Source organism: Suricata suricatta, chromosome 10 (assembly GCF_006229205.1).
Source record: "Suricata suricatta isolate VVHF042 chromosome 10, meerkat_22Aug2017_6uvM2_HiC, whole genome shotgun sequence".
Taxonomy (NCBI): domain Eukaryota; kingdom Metazoa; phylum Chordata; class Mammalia; order Carnivora; family Herpestidae; genus Suricata; species Suricata suricatta.
This window is the reverse complement of record NC_043709.1, coordinates 3,591,856-3,609,724: the sequence shown is the minus strand read 5'-3', so window position 1 is coordinate 3,609,724 and position 17,869 is coordinate 3,591,856. Positions and strand designations below refer to the sequence as shown.

General features: G+C 53.9%; 1 protein-coding gene across 1 annotated transcript in view; it reads left to right on the top strand.

Annotated features, from left to right (window-relative positions):
* ATXN10 (ataxin 10) overlaps positions 1-17,869 on the top strand; it is a 140,515-nt gene that overhangs the window by 22,911 nt on the left and 99,735 nt on the right. The window contains exons 7-8 of the mRNA XM_029954084.1: positions 10,301-10,381; positions 16,705-16,870. Coding sequence (XP_029809944.1) covers positions 10,301-10,381; positions 16,705-16,870 — 247 coding nt within the window. The remainder of the gene's footprint in view (positions 1-10,300; positions 10,382-16,704; positions 16,871-17,869) is intronic.

Genomic DNA, 17,869 nt, shown 5'->3' with positions numbered 1-17,869 from the left:
GACCGTTTTCTGTCTGTCCAGTCAGACCTGTTGGTTTTTGTGTCCCTTATTTTCAGGCTCCGTTGTTAGGCACATGTCTGTTTGTAATTGTTATGTCTTAAGGAATTGGCCCCTTCTTTCATCATTGTAGAATTCATCAGAAATTCTGTTGCTTTTAGTCATGTTCTTCTGTTTTCCTTAGGGTCTGTCTGTACGTGTGTTTCTACGTGGTGGTCTGTGAGGTCAGGACGCAGCTTGTGTCCGGGCGCGGGGGGGCCTGGAGCTGCCATTTGTGCCGCTCGAACTTTATTTGTTTTACTTTTAAACGTTTTTTATTTTTTAAATGTTTTTATTTAGTTTTGAGTGAGTGCAAACAGTGGAAGGGCAGAAGGAAAGGGCAGAGGGTCTGAAGCGGGCTCTGCGCTGACAGCAGCAGGCCCGATGTGGGGCTTGAACTCATGAACTACGAGGTCAGGACCTGAGCTGAAGCAGGACACTCCACCAGCTGAGCCGCCCAGGGGCTCCTGTGCCACTTGCATTTCAGAGGGGCTTACTCAGTTTGGGTCCCTTTCAGTGGGAACTTCTTTGTCCTCCTGAAATTATGCCGCATTTAAAACTTATTTAGTTTTGCAAACCTTCATTTGTGTTTGAATTACCCATTTGCACACAGATACAAGTTGGTGCATGAAAATATTGGGATGCTGTGCCGGACTTCGGGTGCCTCCCTCCGCGTGCGGTTGTGTCGTAATCGAGCCCGGTGGTGAATCATGAGGCTGCTTACTTAGCACAATTTCCTGTTTCATTTGTGAAATAGCTTAGCTCTGTTTTGGCCACTGGCAGTTTCCTAGCAGCAGGGAGTCAAGGGCAAAACGATGCAGTCTGCTGCACAAGTGAGAGTTCTCACCGGTCACCAGATGGGAGCGGCCGGGGATGAGGACAGGAGGTGGCGAGCCACTGACGCCTTCGGCTGTGCCACTCTGACGCTTTGACTTGTGTCAGAGGAGCCGCACATCCGCTGAGCAAGAATGGGAGCCCAGCGTGCAGGCGCGCCTCAGAGACGCGGGGTCTGGTTCTGGAGGCCAGTGCGGTAAAGCAGGTGTTGGAGTAAAAAGAGTCAGATGGAATTGTTGGTTTCCCAGTGCCCACAAAAGCAATGTTGGGGCACCTGGGTGGCCTGGGTGGTTGAGTGTCCGACTTCGGCTCAGGTCACGCTCACAGTTCGTGGAGTTGAGTCCCGTGTCAGGCTCTGTGCTGACAGCTCGGAGCCTGGAGCCTGCTGAGATTCTGTGTCTCCCTCTGTCTCTGCCCCTCCCTGTTCTTTCTCTCTCAAAAATAAAGATTAGAAAAAAACAAACAGCGTTTACACTGTAGGGAATTTACTAAGTGTGCAGTAACATCAGCTCTTAAGAGAAGTGTACATACTTTAATTAAAAACCACTTCGTTGCCGGAAAATAACCATCCTCTGAGCTTTCAGAAGAGTATAACTGCCGGTCAGAGATCATCATAACAAATATAATATAAACGCGTTTGAGATACCGGGAGAACTGCTAGCATGCAGCCAGAGACCCGGAGTGAGCGCGTGTTAGAGAGTGGCCCGCACGCCGCTGGGCGGCCGCCGCACGCCGAAGCTGCGCCGCGCAGCGCAGGGGGGCGCGGTTGACTGAGCTGTCCCAGCATCCGGAGCCGTCCAACAAGACTGTTGCTTGGTACCGTCAGGTGGGATCCCGCGTTGGAAATGAGAGCGCTCCCGCTCCCTGCCCTCCTGCCGCCGACTGACTCGATGGCGGAGCCGGCCGGAGCGCGCAACAAAACAGTGTTAGAATTCACCGGTTTGGTGATCTCTTGTTGGAAAGGGACAAATGTAAGGTTTCAGTAATCGGGTCCTGGGGGTCAGGTACGCCAGAGACGCGGGGCAGCGTGGGCGCCGAGGGCTCTGGTGTGACTCAGCTTAGTTACTGGGATCACGTCTTCCTAAAAATGCCCGCCCGTTGTGTGTGGGTGTGAAGGGTGTTTTCCGGCTGGATCCAGGGGTTCAGTCTTGGCGTTTGAACTCCTCTGAATCCTACAGCCAGTAAAGGTGCCTTAGGAGATCCCAGAAATATCATTTGTGTTCTAGCAGAATTTTCTGCCTCAATGAAGATGGTTTTCACCTGTCAAACAGAAGAACGTTCCTTTCTATACCAGCCTGGGGAGCCTTGTCCAGGCTGCTGTAGGAAGCAGCTGTGGGCAGGGTTTCCGGCCTCAGGAGCAGATAGGAGCCCTCTCTTCCGGAGCGTGTTTAAATCAGATTCTTCGTTTAATTAGTGCAGCATGAAAGCATTTTCTAGGTTTTCAGAGTCACTGGAATATTTTCTGTTTGTAAGTATGGCTTTGACATCGTTTGCATCTACAGAAATGGGAATAATATGTGGCTCGCATTTGAAAAAGATTTCCCTAAAACCTTACCTTTAGGAATAACTCCGTTTGTCAATGATATACTGATTTTTGTCTTTTTTTTTTAAGTTTATTTATTTATTATTTTGAGAGAGAGAGAGAGAGACTGAACAGGGGAGGGGCAGAGAGAGAGAGAGAGAGAGAATTCTAAGCAGGCTTGATGCTGTCAGTGTGGAGCCTGAGGAGGGACTTGAACTCACAAACCATGAGATCATGACCTGAGCCCAAGATTGAAAGTTGGTCACTTAACCAGTGGAGCCACCCAGATGTCCCTGCCTTTTTTCTTTTTTTGATGTATGCTTCTTGGTGCTTAGAGATGGCTTGTAGCACCTTCTGTGTGGAACAGGAGCACTGCCCTGCAGGTGACGATTGAGCTGACTGTACCGGTCACGTGCCTTAGCACCATTTATGAGTGAGGACAGTCGAGAGAAAGTACGAGATGGAAAGAAGGACCTTTATGCGTCTGGGTTTCTAGCCAGGATAGAAAATGAAGCAAATATGTGGTCAGTGCTTTGACGTCGATAACTTGATTTGTGAATGTTAGCTTTTCTATAATCCCCTTTCAGTGATGAATTTCAAAATTAGGCTGAGGCGTTTTGCCTCTATGGCCTGCATGAGTCAGTGGTGGCACCAGAAGCAGAAAGCGGTAGGTGTACCCGGCCTGGGACCCTCACGCAGTGGAGGCAGACATTCGGCTTGTGTGTCTGTGCGTACAACTCGGGACTTAGCACAAGTGCCGCATTTCTCGTTTTCTCTTTTTGTAAAATAACGCTGTTTCTCCGATGCCCTTTCACTCCAACTTCTGCCTTCGCTGGAAGATATATTTGGCCCTCCCCCACGACCGTTTGTTCCTTTCCACGAGGTCGGGTGTTAGTAGGGTCTTACTCACGGTCTCTGGAGGTCCTGGTGGTGTTGCAGGTTTCGGTTGGAGGGACCCCCGCCTCCCTCACACAGTCCTGCCGCTGCATTTCGGAGGTTACAGAAATGGTTGTTCTCCAAAAGAGTTCAATCACACACGTCAAGTCTGTGTCTTAGGAAACGTTGAACCTGATTGGGTGTCTCGTCGTCATGAAGGTCTTCGTCTTCGGTCCCCCCCGAGCAGGTGTTCGCTAAGAGAGTGCTGTGGGTTCTGAGTGAACGTTGCGAATTCTGCTTGTAACTTGATTCAGCGTGCTGGCGTGGAGAACGCATCGTGTTCAGAAAACAATCTCGGAAACCCACACAGCCGCGCGTAACTGACAGGCATCGCAGTGACCACGTTCAAGGTGCAAGGAAAACATCTCCCTCCCGTCGGCGTCTTCTCGTGGCTCTCCCTGCACAGTTGCGTCAGTGTCGTAGGCGGGGCGCCACCCCGGAGCATGTGGAGCAGAGAACTCCGGGGGTTTCTGTGGATGTCCGCACAGGAGCCTTTTCCTGCCTTTGCGTACATTGAAGCTGAGGGATGGTTATCCTTGTCCTTGAGACGGTTAAGACAGGTGCCCGTCTTTCCTCACTAGTACACGTTTCCTCTTTGTTGTGTGGGAAAAACATGGAGGGGGCCTGTGGCGGGCTCAGTCCGTGGAGCCTGAGACTCTTGATTGCAGGGTTGAGGGTTTGAGCCCCATGTTGGGTGCAGATGTTACTTAAAGATAAAATTTTTTAAAAAAGAAAAAGGTAAAAAAGAATGGAGGAATTTTATCCATGGTCGCTTTGAACTGAAGGTGATATGAAGAACCAGACTAAGTTCACCTGAAACTTCTTCCCCGAAGGGCTGCTTGAGCAGACGGCAAGCTCCGTAAAGGGGAGCATTTCCAGAGAAGCCCTGGGGGTCAGAGACGGGGTGCGTGTCTTGACTTTTAGGTGACTGAGGGACCTTTCCCAGGACTCCGAACCTCTGTGGGCCTCTCTTTCCTTATTTCTCAAATGACAGGACTGACTTAGATCAGACGTTTCCAGGCTTTTGAACGTCATGTCCCATGTGTTTAAGGGCGTATGGATTGGGGCTGCAGGGTGGCTCGGTTGGTTACACGTCTGGCTTTTGACCCCAGATCAGCTCTTGATCTTGGCATTGTGTGTTAAAGCCTCGCGTTGGGCTCCACACTGGGCACGCAGCTACTTAAAAAAGTAAAAATAAAAATCCTGAGGCGCTGGAGTGGCTGGTATGCCTTGGGGGATGGGTGGCTGACGGCACCGTGTCCCTTGTTGTCACCCCGAGGCTCCAGTGGCGATACTTGTTCCAGCCTCTTACGTGACATCACGGGACGGTGTCATTCTGGTCCTTTGCTCTGATGGCTTTGCCTCTTTAATTATATTTGGTTAAAGCGAATGAGCTGGTATTCAATTCTGGTTTTAAAAGCATACGGTTTTGCATTTGACCTGTAACGCAGTGGATATGACCTTGACTTCATTGCCACCCAGTGCTTCCTGCGTAACTCAAAAATGTAAAGAAACTGAAAACCGGACAGTCCATCTGTGCGGCTCTGTCAGCGTCTCCTGGAGTGCCGAGCTCACCCGAGCCCCGCTGTGCCTCCCCGGTCGGGGCCCGGCGTGCACTGAGGAGCGCTCTGAACCAGCTCTGCCGTGGGGACCCCGCTGACGGGGCTGTCCCCCGTCACAGGAGAAGGGGCTTTGGGCTCCGCGCAGGGAACCATCGCTCCTTTCGTGAGGATCTGATCTGCTTTTCTCTTGGAGAACTTGTGAGTTAGAAAACGCTCCTGCGCTGTGCCCTGTGCACACTTGCAGGAAACTCAGGAAACTTAAAATGCTCACTTCAAACAGGAACTGATTAAGTCATTGATTACTGATTGAGGGAGACAGAGCACTGAAGCAGCGTCCAGGCTCCGAGCTGTCAGCACAGAGCCCGATGCGGGGCTCGAACCTATGAACCGTGAGATCATGACCTGAGCCACCCAGGTCCCCTGACTAATAGTAATTTAAATATGATTGGCTCGGGGCCCAGACTGTGAAAAAAAAACAGAAAGGAGCTTTCGACTTTGGCGGAGTGCTCCAGTGCGGTGATGGGGCCAGGAGGGGCTGGCGGTGCTTTTGAATTGGGAGTTCGGGGAAGCCCTTCCTGAGGGAGTGACATTTGAGCTGAGAACAGGGTCCCCAGCCTGTTTGAGAGCCCGTGGGTACAGGCGGAGGCCAGTTGGGAAGGACACGGAGCAGTGAATCCGAGGGTGCAGAGACGACCCGCCGCCCAGCAGAGGCCACTGTTGCAGGACTTGGGGCCCAGGGTGGTTTCTGAGAAATGGGTGGACACTCCAGTTCGAGGGGCAGCTGGATGTTGGGCCTTGTGAGCGGGGAAGATGTGGTTGGCCTCACGCTCTGTGCCAGGGGAGGTGATCGCACGGTTCTGAGCAGCGTGTGTGCCGACCTGGTTTGGGTTTTGAAAGATCCTTCTGGCCTCTGGGCGGAGGCTGATCTGTGGGGGTGGGGGTGGGGTGGAGGCAGCTGTGGCCGTCCGGGTCCGGGTCCAGGTCCAGGCAGTAGGCATGGGCAGCTTGGCTGAGGGTGGTGGCCGCGGGGACGAGGAGCACGCAGGTGGGGTGTGCTCCTCCGGGAGAGCCCGGGGGCTTCGTGCGATCGGACTGTGGGGTGAGGCCGTGAGAAGAGAGGCAGGACCCGGCCCGGGTCTGGACCGTTGGCTGGAGAGGGTCGGGTGGCAGTGGGGAGGCCGCGTGGAGTGGAGGACGCCCATTCTGCATCTAAGTGGAGACAGTGCAGCCAGCATGGGAGTTCCAGAAGACGGAGTGCAGGCTGCCATGGACGCTGTGGGCGCCCGTGGCTGGGAGTTTGCCTGGGAGAGGGGTCAGGAGAGGGTGTGGCGTTTGCACCGTAGGGGGATCGGGGAGGCGCACCGGCAGCATTTCGTGGGCCACGTGCCTTGCGTGCGTGGCAACGCTGCGGGAGGAGGTGAGGACCCTGCGTTTGTGACACTTTCAACCACAGTGTTAGGGGACCTGAACTCCTGTGCCGCTTAGTCACCATGATGGGGAGGGAGGTGATGTCCTCTCGTGTTTCCGGTTTTCATTATCTGTTTGAGAAGAGACGAAAGGGTTTATTGGTAAGTTGCTTTAGAGAAGTGGCTTCGCCCACCCAGACGGACCTACCTGAGTTCTCCACCGTCCCCGCCTTCCTCCCCGGGATGCGGAGTGGTGTCGCTCCACCGTAGGGCAGTGAGTGGACGTTAACTGGAGAGGACTTTTCCAGGATGTGCTTAAACGGTGTATTTAATCCAGGGAGAGATCCCTTTTCCCACGGCGTCGTCACTCCTCCGGCCCCTTCCCCTGAGCAGGTGTCTGCCGTACTTCACTCTCGGCACTGTTGAGCCACCTGCTTTTTTAACCAGGTGCTCGATTTTTGAGACTTTCCCTAGAAGCGTATGAAGAACTTCCTCCTCCTTTTGTCTCCCATTGTACGGCTGGCCTGCAGTCTCTGCGCTCGGCCCCTTCCTGGTGAGCGTCTCGGCCCCGGTGCTCCGTAACTACCGGGGGCGGGCCTGGGGCCCTGTCCGCGCACAGCCCCTTTGCACGGGGGCGCGGAGGGCCGTCGGCTGAGCTCCCGGGTGCCGTGGCCAACGCCGGTTACACGCTGACAGGTCCCGTCACGAAGGCCTTCGTCGCTGCTGTGCCAGCGCCTGCTCCGCCTGGCCGCTCCTCCGGCTCGCAGAGTGCTCTCACTCTGGAATACCGAGTGTTCTTTTCTATTTTTCTTATTATGAGGTTGAGCCCCGTTTTATATGTTGAAGAGCTTGTTTTTCTCTTGTGTGCGTTCTCATTTTCTTGACCCGTTTTCCCACCAGGATGTCAATCTTACGTAGCCGTATGGAAGCGTATTTTCTCCATTAGGGCCAGTGGTCCGTTGTATGAAGTAACGTGCAAATGTGTTTTCTCACTTCCTTGTCTTTGATGTCATGCATGGCGTGTATTTTATGTAAAAGTCTTTGAGGGGCACTCGAGCGGCTCAGTCAGTCAACCAGCCGACTCTTCATCTCAGCTCAGGTCTGATCTCGCGGTCGTGGGAGTGAGCCCTGCGTTGGGCTTCGTGCTGAGCATAGAGGCTGCTAGAGATTCCCTCTCCCTCTCTCTGCCCCTCTCTCCTACTCATGCTCTCGCTCTCTCTGTCTGTCTCTCTCTCTCTCAAAATAAATATTTGAAAAATTCTTTTTATGTTTTCATAGATGAAATGGTCTATCTTTTTGTGGCCTGTAGGTTTTGGTAATGGACGCAAAGGTCTTTGTCCTGCTAAGGTTTTCATCAGTGTTGTTATCATTTCACCCCTGCGGTTTGTTTGCTCTGCTCGCTCTTCTCCTCGGTGTAAAGGTGAAAGTGTGGGTCCGCCGTCCTTTCTGCTCTAGGTGCCGCGGGCGGGCACAGCGGCTGAGGGCCACAGTGGCTGTGTCGCGTCTTCCCTCCGCGCCTGCCCATCGCCCTTGCCCTCGCTGCCCCGCGTCCCCGGAAGCCTCTTCCGCGCCATCTCCACCCCGTTCAGCGCGCGCTCCCTCCACCGTGGGGAGCGTAACTCCGTCCTCCCCCGAGTGTGTCCCAGTCTGCGGTTGGGCTGCAGGGATTTTATACACACACCGATCCGAAATCACATTTGTCACACACTTATTAGAATAGTGATTGTTTAAGAAGAAGTTCTCCAAAGTGCCTTTTATTTCCACAACCTGCTTGACTTGGGTCTTCTGTCGGTTGTCTGAAAACTGTCGTTTTGTGTTTTCGCTGCTTTTATGGTTGTCTGAGGTGGCAGGGTACATGTGAGTCCGATATGCCTGGGTTTGGGAGGGTCGCTGGAGACGCTGACTCTTTCCCGCCGTTCCCTGGAGTAGACCGATGTCACTGTGGATGCAGCCGGTCTCAGAGCCGCCTCACATGAGTGATGTTCTAGGCTCTTATCTCAGACTTGCAAAATCCACTTTCTTCTCAACTCGTGTGTCCTGGTCGCCCAGCTAGACCGTCGTCGGGGCTCTAACGTCCCAGTGAATGAATGAGAAGGCTTGAGGGTAGAGTGTGGTCTCTGACCACAGTGAACTCACGTTAGAAAACCGTAATCAGATGATACCTAGAAATACTCCAGGTTTTTGGAAATTAGCTCGTCTAAGTAATTGAGGTGTCAAAGAAGTAATCACAGGGCAAATTAGTCTTTCTACCTGAAGGCTCATGAAGGGTTAGGATCTGTGGGATAAAGCTAAAGCAGTGCTTGGAAGGCAATTTATAGCTTTAAATGTTTCTACCAGGAAAGAAGAAAGGTCTGAAAGCAGTGACCTTAGCTTGTACTTTGTGAAGACAGAGAAGGGCCCAGTAAAACCTGAGTAAGCAGCAGAAAGAGGCGAACGGGAAGACATCAGGGCTGAATCAGTGACACAGAAAACAGACACACTAGAAAGAGTTGACCGAGGCAGGAGTGGTTCTTTAAGATCAGTAAAGTTGGTCAAAAAAAAGAAAGGATGCTGTGGCCAGCGTCTCGAAGGAGGGCGTGGTCATCGAGAAGCCTTCAGTGACCTCCAGCCTTGGCTCAGGCAGCCGAGGGCCCGCAGCGTTTCCGGCCGGAAGCCTTGGGTCCTGAATCCCTCTTCAGACCCTCCTCGTGTTTTCCTGGCCGTGGCTCCCTGAGCGCACTGCCATGCTGTTTTCCCAGAGTCCTCTCTGTCACCGGTAATTTACATGCCCTCCTCTCCTCCAGCCTCCTGCACGTCCTGCCCTGGCCCTCTGGTTGGAGAAAACGTTATTGTTTCTCTAATCCGTGAGGTGTGTGTGTTGCCCTGAGGACATTTTTGTCTCCTTCTCTACCTGTGAGTCTTCCTCCACTGCCCGCGTGTGGGGCTGTGGCTTGGGGCCCAGCTCCGGCCGTCTGCAGCATTGCACTTTGCCTGAATGTTCTGGGAAAGCGTTTTGAGCTCCAGAAAGCTTAGTTATGAATGCGCTTTACCACCCCTTCTGCGTACCTGGCCTGGAATGCCTGAATTTCTGTCGTTGCAGTTTGAGGACTCAACCTGCTATGAAATTTGAGGATTTTGAGTATATCCATTGTTGCTAGAGATATTTCATATCAAGCTGTCCATCAGTTATCTTGAAGGCTGTGGAAGAAATAGAATCCATGTTTAGCTTTTGTTTTTGTAGTGAGAATGCGTTGGGGTCGTTACTGTGCTTCCTTTGGTCATACTCTGTTAACGGTTTGGTTAAGTAGTTAAATAAACTATGTCCATAAATATAGTTAATGCCTCACAGTCACTCTTACTGCTATAATCTTGCTTATAAACGGTATCGTCTTTAGTTCCCAAGACTGCTCACGCCCTCCGGCAGATATGATGCAGAATTCATTAGTAAGACCGTACAGTCTCTTTAGTTGTCACGGGGGTGCTTTGAAGAAGGACGCCGGTAATCGCTGCCTCGGGGTCTCCCTGCGCGGATCCCGGGGTTTAGATGAGCGCATCGCTTGGCAGTGAGGATGTTTTCTCGGTAACTTGAGAGTTCTCGTGGCCGGGCTGTCGGCATGTGTGTAATAAAACGTCTGACATGTGCCGTTGCTCTGGTTGATTTTAGCACTTAACCTTCTGGGTAAAACAGTTTGCTGTGTTTTCTGTTTGTACCTGAACTTGTAGCTCAATTTCATGTTACCATTAAAATGAAACTTAGAGAAAACCTGTATTTAGTAGGCCCGTCCCCCCGGTGGAATAAATGAATCATTTCAGTAGGTTTTTCAGAGGTAAGATTGGAGAAACCAATTTTGAGGGTTTCTGTTCTCTTTTAGCTGCTAATGGAAAAATTGCCTGTGAACCTCTTAAAACGTTTTAATGTTGCAGTGAATCAAAAATTTGATAGAAAGAAATGCTTTTCTATGTAAAATGTCTGTCCATTTTACTATGTTTCTAGTAACCACACTTTTTCCTCCTTTTTTTTTTAGGTTCCTAATTATTACAGACCATTTTCTGAAAAGCCCGGAATTGGTGAAAGCCATGTATGCCAAAATGAGCAATCAAGAAAGGTAACCCCCAAAACCAGTGTGGTTTTGAGTATCTCGCCTTCCATGCAGAGTGTCCCGTACGCATGACTGAGCACTGTGTGGTTTCGAGCTGGCACGGGGTCTCAACACATGCTTCTGGGTCAGGAGTGGTTTTAACTTGGCTGCGCCGCGTCGCCGCCCAGCCGCAGTGGGCGCTGGTTCACGTGGGGCCCGGCGCCCAGGCTGGTGGCCCCGTTCCGTCGGGCGCGCCGGGAACCCCGACCGTCCGTCGGCCCCTGTAGACTTGGAACGTGCTCCTGTTCACACCACCGGGGTGATGACGGGGCCCAGCGCTCGCCCCTCACCCTGCTGGTGCAGTGTCCAGACCTGGACACGGAGAGGACGGCGTGAGGCGGTTCCCGGGATGGCCTGGCGCGTGGTTGTCCCCGCCTTCCTGGAGACGTTGCCGCGGGAGGACCAACCCTTAACTGAGGAGTCCCAGCTCTGACGATCAAAACCTTTCAAAAATGTTACTCTTTTGATGGTAGTCACTGTTTTTATAATTGCTGTGGTTTGAGATTCTTACCGCGTATCGGCTTCCCACAGTGCAGCTCCCTGCGCCTTCGCGGCCTCGCTGGGCAGTGTCGCTTGAGCGCCTCTGGCGAGGAGGAGGAGTTTGTGCGTTTAAAGTCAGCGTAAATGCCAGGTGCATCAACCCAGGGCCCCGCCCCACCGTGCCCAGGCTTCTGTTGCAGAAAAAGAATTACTTGTAGTTTTTGACCTAAAATGTGTGACGCGAGGGACAGTGCTATAAATTAGGAAACGGCTTTGCAGTGAGGAATACCCGAGCGCGAGGGGAATGGTACCCTGTTGAGTTGTGTTCTTGTAAATGTTTATTTTTGAGACAGAGAGAGAGAGAGAGAGAGAGAGAGAGACGAGAGAGACAGAGCAGGAGCGGGGGAGGGGCAGAGAGCGAGGGAGACACAGAATCTGAAGCAGCTCCAGGCTCTGAGCTGTCAGCACAGAGCCCGACGCGGGGCTCGAACCCACGAACCGTGAGATCTGACCTGAGCTGAAGTCAGATGCTTAACTGACTGAGCCACCCAGGCGCCCCCGAATGAATTTTCTTATTGTGGGAAGGTCTGTCCAGTGAGCATGCTTACTCACGTCATAGTGTCGGCCGAGTCGGAAACCCCGGGGTCCTCCCGAGGCCTCCCCCCCTTGCCAGGCCCCGAGTCAGTGAGCTCGCTGTCCTCACACCTCTGCTCTGCCCTGACGTCGTCTGTGACTGGACTTTGGCCGTGGCCTTTTTAAGAATCGTGATAAAGGACGTGGCGTGTACCGCTTTGACCGGACTCAGGTGTGCGGTCGGGCAGCGCTGCGTGCACGGGCGCTATTGTGCCGCCAGCCTCCAGAACGTTCTCGCCTCCCAAACTGAAGTTCCCTGCCCCCCGCCCCCAGCCCCTGGCAGCCATCCTCTGACTTTCTGGCCCTCTGGTTTTGGTGACTGTGAGTCCTTCTCCGGGTGGAATCCTGCGGTCTTTGTCCCGTTGTGACTGGCTTATTTCACTTAAGATAATGTCCTGAAGGCTCGTCCGTGTTGGGGCATGTGTCAGAATCTCCTCCGTGTTTTTTTTTAAACATTTATTCGTTTTTGTGAGAGAGAAGGACAGAGTATGAGTGAGGGACGGGCCGGCAGGGAGACACAGGATCCGAAGCAGGTTTCAGGCTCCAGCCATCAGCACAGAGCCCGACACGGGAGTCGAACCCACAGACTGTGAGACCATGACCTGAGCCGAAGTTGGGACGCTCAACCGACTGAGCCCCCCGGCGCCCCCTCCTTCCTTTTCGACGCCGAATCCTCTTCCATTGTGTGGATGGACTACACATGGTTTGTCTGCTCCTCCATCGGTCACACTTAGGTTGCTGCCGCCATTCAGCTCCTGGGGATCAGACTGCCGCGATCATGAGTGGACGGCGCCTGAAGTCTGCCCGGTCTGATGTCTGTGTGTCCCCTTCCCCGTCACCTGCCGTCCTGCCATCTCAGTGGCATGCGCTGCCTGCTCCAGGACGCAGCCAAAGTCTGTGGCGTGCTGTTTGGGGCCCCTTCCCTGCCGGTCACCACGCTGTGGCCACCCAGGTCTTCTCTCAGTTTGTGAGGCCTTCCCTGTACTTTCTTGCCTTTTCCTGTGTCCCTTTCTCTGCCGGGACCGTCCTGGCCCCCGCCTCTCCTCCTGGTGAACGTACGGCTGACCCTCGAGCCTGTGGGTGTGACCTGCCCAGGTCACGTACCAGCCGAGTTTCTAGTCAGCACGGACTGTGAGTGTGTTTGTCCTCTTCCTTCTGACTTTCTTTTTTTTTTTTTAATTTTAAATTTTTAACAACTTTTTTAGTTTTGAATCTTCTTTTATTAGAGAGCACGAGTGAGGGGAGGGGCGGAGGGGAGAGGGCCGAGTCAGGGAGGGAGAGAATCTTACGCAGGGTACCCGCTCAGGGTGGAACCCGACCCAGGGCTCAATCCCACAATTCTGGGATGTATGTGTTAATCAGCGTAAGTTTTTGGTAATGCTTCTGGCCAGTAGTGGTGCCGATTAGCCTGGGCTGCGTGTGTGCGTGGGGGCAGGCGTAGGGGGGAGGGGGCCGGGGCTCAGCCGCAGCTCTGTGTCTGTGGTCAAGGAGCAGCTCGTGGGTTCCCTGAGGGCTCCTTTGCAGGCGGTAGTGGGTAGTTCGGCACTCAGAGTTGTACGTTGGCAGGTTTCTAGGATGGAAAGGATGAGTTTTTCTCAGCAGGGACAGGGAATGGCTGACTGTCCTCCCTGTGCATCTGGAACAGTGCTGAGAACGTGGTCTGTGGTTGAGGTGAGGAGCCCCCATTCTGGAACCTTGCGGGGACACGTGGTGCTTCCTCCAGATCACCTGACCCGCCGAATCACTGTGTCCTGCGGGGTAGGGGCTGCTGGATTTAATGACGCCTGTTGAGCGTCTGACTTCGACTCAGGTCATGATCTTGCAGTTCGTGGGTTCGAGTCCCATGTTGGGCTCTGTGCTGACAGCTCAGAGCCTGGAGTCTGTTTCAGATTCTGTGTCTCCCTCCCTCTCTCTCTGTCCCTCCCCTGCTCACACACTCTCTGTCTCCAAAAAAAAAAAAAAGACACGTTTTAAAACGTTTGAGGATCATTCAAACAGGCCGTGTGTTCATGAAGTGCCCAGGAGGTCCCTGGGCATCCTAGTGACAGTGAGACACTGTCCTTGCGTTTGGTGTGGATAGGTCTGGCCGGAAGGTGCTGGGCATGTTTTACTGCTCTTTTCTAAAGCTGCTGCTTTGGGCTGTCCCCTCGGTTGACTCCAGGCCGCTTGGTGAGAAGTCGTGGGTACACAGTCCCAATCAGCTCATGTGCTGATTCGGCACAAATGAGAGTCTGCGTTTACACAGTTTTCTGGGCCCCCTTCCCAGTGAGTTGCACTATTACCAGATTAAAATAGCTGCCCTGGGGCGCCTGGGGGCTCAGTCGGTTACGCGGCCGGCTTCGGCTCAGGTCATGATCTCCTGGCTTGGGGGTTTGAGCCCCGCGTTGGGCTCTGTGCTGACAGCTCAGAGCCCGGAGCCTGTCTTTGGATTCTGTGTCTCCCTCTCTCTCTGCCCCTCCCCTGTTTATGCTGTTTCTCTCTGTCTCAATAATAAATAAAACATTTAAAATATTAAAAAAAAAAGCTGCCCTTGGAAAACACTTCCGTAGTGTTCAGGCTAGTGACCCCTGTGGCGGAGGGACGCCCGCACGGCGGCTCCGTGGCTTCGGATCCGTCCCCTCCGCTCGTGGGGCTGGGCCGCCCCCGAGGTGCCCATAACTAATCGAAATGGACAGTGAGGCCGTCGGTGCCCAGCGTGCGGTCGTCCTCGGTCAGCGAGCTGCTTCCGGGCTCCTGCTCCTGCTGCCCTGCGCCCCCCCCCCGCGCTCGTGACGGTCCCTCCCGGCAGCGCTGGCAGCCTCTCCACTTGACCCTCGAGGGACCCAGCGACATGGAGTTATTCTTGCCATCTCGCCCTCGGGATCCGAGGCTTTGTAGGCGGAGGTGTTTGCCCTGCGTTACAGAGGTGGCCGGGGCGCTGTTCGGGCCCAGCGTGTCCGCCTCCCTCCCGCCACTCAGGAGTCTCGTGTGCCTGTCACGTAGTGAGGGACCAGCGAGGTTAGCTCAGCCACGCCTTGTGCCTGCATCTTGGTTCTTGGCTTGTCTGGGTTAACAAAGGCTTGGGCCTTCCCGGCACACCATTGACACCCCGGGTCTGCGGGGCAGGTCAGGTGGGAGTTCCCAGCTCGCTGGGCCCTCAGTCCTGAATTGAATTGCAGACGTTATATTTCCAGAATTAGAGAATGTGATGACGTGCTCTGCCCATAAAACTCGTGCCCTTACACGTTTCCCTCCTTGTTTGCGCCTCACTCCAGTCCCCCCGTAACCACCTCGCCCACTTCAGGCTGGTACCGGTGCGGCTACTAAAACCGTAGCCCGCGTTCCTCCAAGCGTGGCTTTCAGATGTAAATTTTGCTATAGAATTTTCCCTTAAAATCCTTCCCACGTACGTATATTGCTCGAACCCACGAACCGTGAGATCATGACCTGAGCCAAAGTCAGACGTTCAACCGACTGAGCCACCCAGGCGCCCCTAAACATCCATTCTTTATTTTTTCCTTAAAATCACTTCCCTGCTCATCTGCTGGGCTGGCCTGTGTTACAGTCACAGAGTAGAGGTGCGTCTCCCGAGCAGGGAGAGGCGTGAGGGCTGGGCGGGCTCTGGGGAGCCTGTAATGGAGGCAGCGTCTGTGCTTCTTGCCACGTTGGCAGCCCCCCTGCCAGGCTCCCTCTGTATGCCCCCCGGGACTCCAGGGCCCTCCCGCTGCTGCTGGCCAAGCTCGGGTGCCACCTTGGGCCTGCCCCTTCCTCCGGGGACCTCACACAGCTCCTTCAGGCTCTGCTTCGAGTCATCGTCCACAGGTGCCCAGTTCCTGAAACCGGAGCTCATGACCTGTGCCTGGCGGCCATTGTCATGCCTGCCCTGTTTAACAAGAACATTTTTTAGCACAGATGTCTGGGCCCCTTTTGGACCAGACCTAATAGGTGGCCTCCTCTCCAGCGTTCCCGGAGAGTCAGCGTGCCTGGGGAAGGCGGAGAGCCTGGCTTCGTGGCCTCAGAGGACCCCATTTATTTGTAAAGCCCCTGCGTGAATAGGGGAAAACAGAAAAAATACCCTAATACCGACTGTTTGGTTTTCCTTTGTCCTCAGCTGAGGGGGTCCTCTGTTTTATTTTGGATTAATAATTGCTATAAGAAATCTGAGGGTTTTAGGAGTTTTGAAAACCAGTAAGGTCTGTGTGTGATTTTTTTTTTCCCCAATCTTTCCCGTCCTTCAGCAAAAATACAGGAAGAGTTTGGTATAGTTTCATTTCATACTTAAAACTTGCAAAAGTAAACAAATTCTTTTTGTTTGTTTGCTTGGTAAGAAATGCTCCATGCCTACTGTAAGTGAATTTCCATTTGCTAAGCGTTCCTGTCCTTTCTGGATTAGAAATAAATGAGAATTATACATAGAATCTCAAGACAGATGTGATTCTGATGAAGCGTCCGGCTTGGTGTAAGCAGGACAGAGTGCCCTGTGTGTGATTTGTTTGTTTTCTCAGAGAAGGAAAGAGTTTGTCGAATAGAAATACTTATGGGGTAATTTAAGTGTTGATGTAAAATGGCAGAGGTTTGGTCTTCAGGTTTATGCCTTATGTATTCTAAAATACTGAAATAAACAGAGCCAGACTTCACCAGAAGGACAGCGAAGCGGGTGCGGAGGCCTGCGGCCCAGGATGAGAGCGGGAATGCTGTGTGTGGATCCTGACCCAGCCCGGCGCCTGTGACGCCGGCCATGTGAATGGGCCTCGCTGAGCCCTGTTCGCCGTTCTTCGTGCGCACCAGGGGCAGGGCCTGCCCCTCGGGCTGTTAGCGCAAGTGGGGTCGTGCGTGTGGCACACTCGGCCCAGGAGCGAGCTGCGAACAGGAGTGAGCCCCTGAACGTCGCCATTGTCGCATTTGTGACGCGTCATAAAACTCCCCGACAGCGTTCTCGAAACACCGAATCAGGGCTCGCAGTGAAGGACGGACGCGTCACAGGCTTGGTTCTGTAGCTGCGTCGCGTCAGGGACGTCAGGGAAAAAGCAGGTAATTGGTGAAGATTATTCACAAAAAATGTCTCCCCTAGCTAGACACATAAACAGTGTGAGAAATTAAAAATGTAAACATCGTCTCAAAACGTGCCCTATAAATATTTTCAGCATGGTGCAGTTTCAGTATTACGTGTTTATGCGGAAATCTTTCCCGTTTTACAGAGTCACGTTGCTGGACCTCATGATAGCGAAGCTCGTGGGTGACGAGCCGCTGACGACGGACGACATCGCGGTGTTCCTGAGCCACGCCGAGCTGATCGCCAGCACGTTTGTGGATCAGTGCAAGATGGTGCTGAAGTTGACCTCGGAGCAGCACGCGGAAGACGAGGTACGAGCCGGGCTCGCGGTCGGGATGGGGGGCGATCTTCCAACCCGCCAGGCCTCTGTGAGCGTTCTCCTCTAAGAGCTGAAAAACAGCAGTGCGGAAGTGACGTTCAGACTGTGAAAGCTGGTGGGGACCGTAGCGGGTGTGAGGTCCTGAGGCTGAGCCCTCGGGAATGGGGTTCGTGCCCTTGTGACGGAGACCCGGGAGGACCCCTTGCCCCTTCCCCCGCGTGAGGAAGTGCGGTCAGCCACGCGGCCCGCAAGGGGCCCTTCCTCGGACCCCAGCCCTGCAGGCGCCCTGCCTGTGGACTTGGAGGCTCCTTTCCACTTGAGAAATTCTGTCTGTGTCTGTCCCATCGTCCCCGCCTTCTGTCGTGAAGTTAGCGCGAGTCCCCCTCTGGAGCACTGCTCGACAGTAGGACGTGCTGTGTCTGCCGCGCGTCCGCAGAGAGGGACTGCGCACCTGCCGCGTGACGGGAGCCGGGGGAGGGGTGAGTTTCCACGAAGAGGAGAGCAGACAAGGCGTCACGGGCTGGAGGTGGGGGCACAGAACTGACTGTGGGACACGCGGAACGTTCTGGGTAACAGAAAGGTCGTGCCTAGCTGCGTACACCGACACAGCTCTGTACCATACACTCAGGATGGGTGCGTTTTTCGTGAGTCAGCTCTGCGTCCGCAACCCTGAGGTCTGTGGGGGTGGGAGGGGCTGCCCTGCGACAGGACCACCCACCCTGCGGACTCCCAGAAATATGGGAGTGTGCGTGACGCCACGGACCTGTGGGCTGCCCTTGTGCAGCCGGATCATGACCCTCCCACGGTGACGGGAGATCTTGGGGAGTATGCTGGTTTTCAGGGTTACTGTGCTGTGGATTTTCTGTGCGGCGTCCCACAGACCGCCTCCGCCCCCGCTGCTGAGGCTGGGACCGTCCTTCTCGTTCCTGGGACACAAGAGGGCACGTCTCTCCTGCCGCCTTTCCTTTCGGAGATAGATTTGCCTCTGTTT